Below are 10645 nucleotides of genomic sequence, written 5' to 3'. Positions count from 1 at the left end.
ATACATATATATATATATATTTATATTTATATAATTTCTAACAAAAATTTAAAGTGATATTAAAATAATACAAAAACATAGAAAGGGCAACTATCCAATCAATATTTTTTAAGAAATAGAATTAAATTTATATTATATATATAATAAATTTTTTAATTGAGAAAAAATAAGAGATAAGAAAATTAATACGGATAATTTTTGTATTTTCCTTAATAGCTTTCTGAGACTTATCGTACAGATACAAATATGCGTAAGATGTAATCGCAAGTAATTACAGGGAAGTTGTGAAAATGATTCGCGCTCTCTCGACAGCTGCTACGCTAATTTAAATTCTCATAAACTTTAATCGCGGAAAACATGAGTTGTAGAACGTAATAGCGGAAAGATGTAAGCGATTCGCGATCTGCGCTATTTTCGCGGTGGCGGTGTGAAACCGTCGTGAAATTATTTTATTGAGATTCGACGATTATCGAAACATTTCGTTGCTCGGACACGCGATATTGCGTGACGTTCTTTTATTATTTCTCGCTTCCCTGCACCTTCCGCATGATGGATTCAATATCCTCCGTCGTGAGGAATCCTCTCCATTATGTCTGGATGCGGAACTTTCGTTCGGCATTCGAATTGGAATTGCACCACGATTTTTATATCGATCGAAGTTTAATAAACGCTCTAATCCTGAATATCACGGAGGACAATATCCCTTCAATATTCCTCAAATCGAAATCCTTCCGATTGTGTCCTATTACCTCATATCGCGGAGATATACAATTTAACCTACAACATTTGACCTATGTTTTTTTATTACATTTTTATTTAATATAATATTACTTCATAATTACCGTAAAGTAATTTCCTAAATAATTTTTCTTATAAAAGAAGGAAAAAAATGGAAAGGAGAGGTAGAGAAAAATTAATTAATAATAAGTGATTCTTTAATTGTACATAATAGGAAATTAAAAAATGTATATCAACGCGTTCATTTTGTTACAAATTCTCAAAATTATTCAAACGTTATTTGTTATTTTAACTTGCGGATGCTTCGTATTACACTTCATATTTAATAATTGGAATAATAGATTATAAAAAAGTTCCATGAGCTTTGATGGGCTTTGACTCGACTGTCAATCGACAGATTTTCGTTTAAATTTTGATCGTCAACAAAGTACAGTATAGGTCTTTTCAATTATGCGTTCCGAATCGAATGGTACGGTGTGCGATACCGTGGAATCCTTTTCAGTCGAGAGCTAATGGATTGTCAAGAATAGAAACGTGGTTTTGCGATCGTTGGCTCGATGTGGCCGATCAAATGTTTTCAATTCTATTTTTCGCGAACCACGTTTCACCCTTTCTGTCGATGCTGAAACAGTTTCGGAGATAGACGTCGCTGAAAACAACGTGCCATTTTCACATGATAACTTTTTAATTCGCAACATATATTACACGAAATATACATACATCGCTACAACTAACGATATATCATAATTATTCCATGTTAGCAAAAAAAAAACAATACATCTACATGTGTAAAAAATCAATAACCATTACAAAACTATAACAAAACATAATTTGACGCGATGAATTCTATTATAAATATTTTAAATAAACTGTTTAATAGGAATGTTTGTATGTAAGGAATGATGGAGCACATTGTGACAGATTTCTTCTTTTCGCTCCTTATTAGTGTAAGACTATTTCACTTTTTATGAGATAAAAAAATTCCCCTTTTAACAAAGAACAATTAGTAATTTTTCTAAATTTTAATCTTTGTAAGCAATTGAGGAATAGCTAACTACTAGTGCCCATTTGCCCCATTTGTCACATATTGCCCCACATATGGGACAGATCTGGGTATGTGTATGTGACTGGTCCAAGATTGAGTGTTACAAGGCCAAAAGGAAACCATTTTAATACGTTTTTATTATTGTATCTTTATAACTTACAGGTACAATGTAAAACCAAAAATAAAATTTTTAAGTTGTTTTAATATTAAAAATAATATTTTCACTATAAGATATATAAACACAGCATAAGGAGGTACATAAAAAATGTATAAAAAATTAATATTATAATGAGCTTATATTAATCACTTAGGTGATAAACTTTCTGGCTCAATCTTAGTAAAATATATTAAAATAATAAACATTTTAGATCAATCGGAAGTTCTGTCCGTTTTTTTGCAAAAAGTATATATTTATTTAAGAAACAAAATAAAAAAGTACATTAATCAAAATATTGTCCATCGTTAGCGATGACTGTTTCCCATCTTCAAGCGAATCCCACGGCGAAAGAATGACTCATCTTTGGAGGCTATCCAGTCAGAGACCCATTTTTTGACGTTTTCATAAAAATTGAAACGTTCCTCAGCAAGTGCCATCGACCGAAACAAGTAGTAATCGGAAGGAGAACAGTCTAGTGAATAAGCCGCATGAGGTAGCACTTTCCAGCGAAGTGCTTCTAACGTTTTGTTGTCAAGTTTTGTGACGTGAGGCCAAGCGTCATGAAGCAAAATCACTTTATGCTGTCTCGTTTCATATTCTGGTCATTTTCCATGCAATGCTTGGCTCAAATAGATAATTTGTTCTCGATAGAGATTCCCTTTTACTGTTTGATCAGATAGATTTCAATAGCTCGTGATACACTACACCCTTCTGATTCCACCATATACAAAGCATTGCCTTCTTTCCGTGGATATTCCGCGTCGATGTTGAGAATTGACCGGGGTCGCAAATGGTTTTTCGACGATTGGGATTGTCAAAATAAATCTATTTTTCATCCCCAGTAACGATACGATGCAAAAACTCCTTTCTTTGTTGCCTAGCAAGCAGAATTTCGCCGATGATTTTTCGCCTTTCAATATCTCTTGGCTTCAGTTCATGAGACCCATTTTCCTTCCTTGTAAACCTTTCCCAAAGCTTTCAAACGATCGGAAATAATAAAGTGAGTTCAATTTAATGTTTCTGCAAGTTGCTTTTGCGTTTGACATGAGTCTTCATCCATCAATGCCTGCAATTCTTCGTCTTCGAATGCTCTTGGCTGTCCAGAACGCTCTTTATCCTACACATCAAAATCACCACTTTTAGAGCGTTGAAACCATTCTCTGCATGTTTTGTCGGAAGGAGCACTATCACCATAAACTTCTACAAACATTCGATGAGCTTCAGCTGCAGTTTTCTTCCATATGAAGCAAAAGATTAATACTTCGCGCAAATGACGCTTATTTAGCTCAAATTTCGATATTTTCGATGCATTAAGAAGCAATGTTATTAATGCGAACGTATACTTTTATATACAGAATTTTATTGACAAATGGTAAAACTAAAAACTTAAGCTTGGTTTAGATATTATAGTTATCGACAGTTTTAACTACAGCTACTTGCCGCTAATCGGACAGAACTTTCCAATTGACAAATGTTAAACATATATAATAAAACATTAAAATATTAAAATAAAACTTCAAAATAAGATGTTCTTTTTACTCGTAAAAATAGTTATAAAATCAAATTTTTATGGAACTTTCATAACTTAAACATATTAAAAGTTTCTTCGGCTATATTAACTTAAAATTAAGAGAATAATTGTAGTGAAATTGTTGTCTTTTTGTTTTACAAAAACCCCACTCACAGTGAGTTTTTGTAAAATCATATATATGTCTTTTTTCCTCTATGTCGAACCATGCTTAACTAATAATAAATAAAAAAACAAGATAAAGACATGATAAAGACAAGATAAATAAAAATAAGTATGTCATAATGTATCCCAAAAATTACTGTCATATATTGCCCCAGGGTAGCTTTGTCACTTAACTTCACATGAACAGTGATACGAAGCTTGCATTAATATGATCATAGTCTTAAATAAAATACTAAACATAATCTTACAATAGGCTATATATACTTGTACCATCAAAAGAAATGCCTTACCTTGAGAAACAAAATTATAAACTGAAAAACAAATTTTCAGTCTGATTAGATTTCTTTATATTCCTCCCGTCATTATGATTTTTTTTATAGGCTTTTAAAACTTTATCGAAGTTATTTTTTCCGACTCTTTTCTTTTGTGTAGAAATGTTTAGCTGCGCTCACTGCGTTTTGAAATAAAGCAACTATTACATAGTGCCCCCTGTCATAATGTACCCTACCTTCCCCTACCACGTAGCAAAATTATATGCATAAATTATATACCAAAAACTAAACAATCTCTTGATGTCCTAATTTTGATTTTGAATATTACCTTACACTATAAATACAAATATAGACAAATTACTGCCTGCTTTGATCATTAATCTTACAGCCGGTATCGAATACCAACCGAGTTCATTGTCTCGATTTCCATCGAATTCGTTCGCGCACTAAAAGCGATCTTTATTCGGAGGCGCTCGAGCGATCACAAAGGGTGCTACAAAGTAATTTACTTTCTCGATAGAAAAATAAAGAGGAAACGCGAGAGAGGTATGCAACGAGCGAATTGTGTTGAATCGTGGAGCTGTTTAAAATCTATTTGTGAATTATACGATATCGAATTGTTCGATACGAATTATCCGCTTTTCCAGCTTATAGATCTGTAATTGTAAAATAATAAAATATTTTCTTGTATAATAGTGACGATATTCAACTCGAATTGATAGTTGTCTCACTTATAAATTTAATTGAATGCACACTTAGTGCACAGTGGTGCATATTAAAACCATCGTATACAAATAGACATAAAAATATAAGTTTAATGTAAATATAAATAGTTACCATATCTCTTGAAAAAACGGATTAAATCATAAAATCCTTAATATTTTTTACTGCGCTATTGAGTAAAATCAATATTTTATAATTCGAAATATTTACAATAATAAACAATTTATTAAGACTATGTGAATATTTATATTTTAGACAACAAATAAAAAATGAAGACCCTAAGTAATCAAGATTTTTAGTGCTTAAATAATTCAGTGCAAATTTATATATCATATCTACTGTAGCAGTTATTTTTGATGATTTGTTGTGTATTCACATTATATGGTCTTAAAAGATATTACATTTAATATTATTTATATTTTACTACACTATATTACACAAATTAAATCAGTGTATGGCTTTAACCTTCTGAGAACCGCATGTTTTTAATCGACTTTTTTATTTTAAGGGCTAAAACTTTTATATCAATGTCATGGGGTTGAGTGGCAAAAAAGATGGCGCTATTGTCGAGTCCTTAAAGAGACCTCCGGTCTTCTACAGGTTAATATGCACTAGTGTACACTAGTACATTCAATCAAAAAGACACTATTAGAATAGTTTTTTAATTCTATTATAAAACATTATTCGATTATTATAACATTTGTTTTTTATAATTATTTTATTGCACATTATAAAATTGCATGAATAATGTATTAGAAACAGAAAATTTCGGAATTGGAATAATAAAAAAATAATTATTGCTACAAAGATTAAGATAATATTTCGGTACTCCGTTTTCAAACTCAATGTTATTAGATTCAATGTTGACAGTTTTAATATCGAATAGAGATCCTTAGTGCATTCCAGTTTTGTCTAGACGGATTCTAGGCTAATGACAACATCGTGAGGTTGGCTCTCCTCGGCTCGCTAATCCGAAATAATATACCGTTGACCCAGTTAGCGGCGCAACAGCAATTAGACATTCGCGCTGTGGTAGACGAGGCGGGACCAGGGCGTTGATCGATCCTTCCTCGGACGTACTCACGTAAATTCCCGTCGTTAATACCCGCGTATCGGCCACGACGACTGCGTCGACATGGACATGAGTTACGGTCTTGAAGTTGCTTACCTGACAGGAAAGGAATTGCTTGCTCGAATCAAACAACAGCGGCAAGAATTTCGAAGAATGGCGAAGATAATCCGATCATACAATGTTTCAAATAAAAAGTTCGATTTGCAACAATGATAAATAATTTAATATTCAAATAATCGCGTTAGTAAGAATTCACTATTATTTGCAAATTAATTTGCAAACAAATAAGTACACGACAGACAACCTTATTTGCAAATTATTTGTCTATCATGTTTGAAACTAAATAAAGTTTATATAAATTTTCAAATAATTTCATTAAAAGTAAATCAAAAAGTTTAGACAAACAATATTTGGGTTAAACAACTGCTATATTAGTTACATAGGGTTGACATCTCGGCACCAGTTGTCTCCTCTATAAATAGAAAAAAGTTTGCAGAAAGTACGGAAGTTTTTAAAATATTGTTTCATTGGTGGTTCTATTATCTCGCTTAGCTCGCGCGCCACTTTGTTGCATAATAATATTAGATAAATACGCAAACTCTTATGCTCTTTTTTATCTTAGGACATATTAAAGTATTGAAGATATACAGAGATATGAAGAGTGAAAAGTAGTTCAAATTTCTTTCTTTAGTTCTTTTCATTACAAATTTATAGTCACAGAGATGTTCCCACAGGCAGCATTCATAATAATTACAGAATAATTACACTCAAATTTTATTTTGTTATAACATAGAAGTACATAAAGTTACATATTAAACAAACTATTTATTTAAATTAATAACATTATAATTTAATTATTGCAAATTATGCATTCAAATTCATAAAATATAAAAAAATCTAATTAATATAAAAAATCTAATAAATTATTTATTATTTATTTCTTGTAAATTAAACTTTATTCCAGATTGAAGATGCAAGTTTTATTTTTTATTATAACACTTCTTTGGTGATAAAACGTTAAAAATTGTGTCAAAAACAAGTGCCGCCGGATTTTCTGTAATTGTCGCAATTCTGTCATGTAACATTCTCGTTTTTGTAATAAAGAAAAGAGAACAATCCGCTTCATCCGAGTTTAAAATTGGTCAGTTAACTCGCTTAATCATCGCATTCGCGAAATCGTCGCGTAATAACGTGGGTGGCCATTCTATTCGTTTGGACTCCGTTAAATTCCGGTCGACGCGCAAAATGTGAAGTACCTCATTTTCGAAGCGTGCGATCAATTCATGATCCATGACGGCGCGCGATTTGCGGCTGCGAATTAGCGCTTTAATACGCGTCGAAAATCAACGCCAGCACTACGCCAAATGTCGGCTTACGTTAATCGGTTCGATTCCACATGAACACTTTAACATCGTTACGCATCGCGGTTCACGATCACAAGATTGTTCACTGTCGTACATCCGACTCGTATCGCCATAGTTAAGGTTGCAATTACATCGCATTCGCATTATCAGCAAGCTTCATTGTAATATTCATCGCGGAATGGATAAATCTTTCATAATCGTAAACATTTTTATAGTTTTAAAAAAGAATAAAAGAAGAAATCGAAAGAATTTTTAAAGATTAAATTTTAGGCGCAAATGTACACTTTACATTGAGCGATATTATTTTTATATTCAAAGCAACGAAATTTTTTGCACGGCACTTGGGAAGAGAGAAGCGGGAAGAGAAGAGGGTTGAACTCGTTACTTGTACCCATAAATCCGTTTGCGAACCAAGTTGTTCTCAGTGCAGAGTATACCGGGAATTGCACGTAATGAAGTATAGTCTGGCAAGGTATAACGTAGAGACTTAACTTAGAGTTTCGCTTGTGTATTAGTGTACATGGCATATCAAGATTTATGCATTCTCTCACGCCTATATATTTTGGGACAGTTATGTGGATTTTTTTTTCTTAAAAGTTAAAGAAACTTGACGAGAAGCTATCTTTTCTCATAACTTCTTAATTAAATTTCAAGTGGAAATTTTTCTAACTAATAGATTCACTTGAAATTAATTGTAGAGAAATTTAATCCGAAAATTATTTAGCGAGCTGTGAAAAATACAAATTAAAAATTTTATTAAGAATGTCGATTAACTTCCAAGAGTAAAAATCAATGATAGAATTGTGTATTTTATAATTAAATTGCACTGTAATTTATTCTAACAATAAATAATAAAAATTGCATTTAAGGGATTTTCAAGCGATTTTAGGCGAATGTCAAGAAAAATAGTAGCTGATCTACATCTTTTCACTCTCTTATTGTTAGATACGTGGTTTGCGCGGCCGAAAGAGGGTACAAAGGGACCGGGCGGGTCGTTCACAGTGGAGAAATCGGGGAATCATGATGTCCCCCATAATCGGGGAAACGTTGCGCATATGGTTTCTTTCGGCGCTAGTCGTTCACGGAGCCGTTGCCGGGAATCCGGACGCGAAACGCCTCTACGACGATCTACTGTCCAACTACAACAAACTCGTGCGCCCCGTGGTGAACACCTCGGACGTGCTGCGCGTATGCATCAAGCTTAAGCTCTCGCAACTCATCGATGTGGTAAGTAAACTTTTTTGAAACGTTGTTAAAAACTAAAAAATAATCCTACAATAAAAATCGAGTAAAATCATATTGGTGACAATTGTGATAATTGTTAAACTAAAATCTATAATAGCTATCATGAGCAAGTTTAGACAATTTTGACGTTATTGATACATATAATCAAAAAGTCTGCTATTACAATAGCCGATAATCACTAGCTACATTTATGATCGTAGAAAATATTGATATAATTGACAAGTATTTGTTATAAATCAATATATATTTGTGTGATAAAATAAGCTGCGTTATATTACATAAGAAGAATAGCACCATTAAAGATTTTCAGAATTAAAAAGAAGATACACGCAAACTGTAGAACAAAATCTGTTACAAATATATTTTATAACTTATCTTTAATTTTTTTTTAACAGAATCACATTTTATTTATTTAATCCTTGCCAATCGGCCACTTCTCTCGTGGTTTGATCGTAAAAGAATGAATATACAGATGCGATTGTCTTTCCTTCTACGCTACGAAGTAATAGTAATTATCTACATCCAAAGTATAAAGTGTCTTTAAACTTTACTGATTGCATACTCTCTAAGACAATAGTTAACTTGTGCAAGTATTAAAGTGCGTGTTATAGCTATTATAAAATCAATAGCTTATAAAGTCTACGGACATTTTAGAATGGCTAATTTGCGATTCAGGTTAAGATACTCCCCTGGAAACTACCGTAGAAATCCAAATTGTTGCAAAAGAAAATTGCACGAAATTCGAGTAATTGTGATAATTACTTAAGTGAATTTGGACGAAATTTTAGTCAGTGTTGTGATTATGTTTCGCAAAGTTAAAGTTTTAAAAGCCTAATTTAAGATCCTATTAGTAGGTTACACTTATTAATAGTACAATTAACTAATAATATAATTAATTTGGGATATAATAATAATTTAATACTATCAATAATTGTATTCTATCGATTATAGACAATAAAAATTTCCCTTATTTAATATTACAGATATTAGTAAAACTATTTTAAAGTTACTATTGTAAAGTACTATTGTAAAGTTTAAAATTTTATGCAGATCATGATACGTAATCCCATATAATATTCAATATATCCAATATAATGCTTAAAGCTTAAGCTAATGATAATTATGTAAAATCAATTAACAAAAAGCAAGGCATTACACTTGTTTATCGCTAGAGCAATATTAGATAAACGTATAATGAGAATCAGAGAATATCTTCCTATTTAGTAACTCTGTCAGAAGTTTATACCTATGCATTTAACTACTCCTGCGTCTGTTTGGCAACAAAGCACTTACGACTAATATATAACACATGCATTAATTAATTAGTTAAACTGTTAGACTGCGTCTTCCCTCTATTCAAATTCATCGTCTATACTGTACTGTGACATTTAATAAATTGCTTTATCAAATTTATTTATGATCTATTAATGATAACTTTTTAATGGAAATGATATGAAAAGACAAATACATATTTTAACTCTGCTATATGGCCTTTTTACAGTTCATCAAATTATATATTAATCAACTAAAAAAAAAAAACAAATATAATTTTAGTAAAATTTTTGAAATTTTAGAAGGAAATTAGAAAATCAATTGTATATTAATAACCTTTCCTTTACAATTCGATCACCAAAACATAAAAATTCAATATAACATGTAATATCATAAGAGTTTATCGCGACGTATAAGAACATATAAGAACAAACATTGATCAATAAAACATACTCTGTGGTACAGATTAATTAAAAATTTTGCGTAGACAAGCTTGGCAAAAAATTGGCAGATACACAAAACCGCCAACAATATTCTCGAAGTAACACGCGTTCATTATACTATAACGTTGAAGAATAATATCACAATTTCAGTCTCGTAAAAATGTACGCTGGGACAGCAATTTCTTGAAATTGTCAACCGTGACTGAAGTTCACAGAAACTCCCATCGGGAACGTTTGAATAAGATAAGAGATGCATTGTGACTTACCAGCAAAAATTTCAATAATATAATGTTTGAATCATTTTAATCTCAAACTGCAAGCGTAACTATTCAGTAGTTACGCGTATATATAGTTATGTGTGTGAAGAAATATATGCATTTATGGAAAAATTTAGAGAAACATTTACAAAAAGATTTTACATTATAATTTGTTTTTGTCTGTCAATAATTTGGTTTTATCTGTCAATAATTTTTCTTTGTTCCGTATTACTTTGATACGTATTACTTTACAAAAATTACTTTATTAAAATACAGACAGATTGAAATAAAAAAACAAATTCTTATACAAAATCTTTCTTTTATTTTCTAATCTTAGTAATTACTATTATTAGCAATATTAATA

At 31.3% G+C, this 10645-nt stretch overlaps 1 protein-coding gene across 1 annotated transcript in view; it reads left to right on the top strand.

The window, feature by feature from the left end:
- Window positions 1–10645, top strand: part of LOC108755586 (acetylcholine receptor subunit alpha-like) — a 307465-nt gene that overhangs the window by 749 nt on the left and 296071 nt on the right. Inside the window, exon 2 of the mRNA XM_018498684.1 lies at window positions 8010–8291. Within this exon, the coding sequence (XP_018354186.1) occupies window positions 8085–8291 (207 nt within the window). The 5' untranslated portion in view covers window positions 8010–8084. The remainder of the gene's footprint in view (window positions 1–8009; window positions 8292–10645) is intronic.

The sequence above is a fragment of the Trachymyrmex septentrionalis genome, unplaced genomic scaffold (assembly GCF_001594115.1).
Source record: "Trachymyrmex septentrionalis isolate Tsep2-gDNA-1 unplaced genomic scaffold, Tsep1.0 scaffold89, whole genome shotgun sequence".
NCBI classification, from domain to species: domain Eukaryota; kingdom Metazoa; phylum Arthropoda; class Insecta; order Hymenoptera; family Formicidae; genus Trachymyrmex; species Trachymyrmex septentrionalis.
This window is presented reverse-complemented; position numbering and strand designations above follow the sequence as displayed.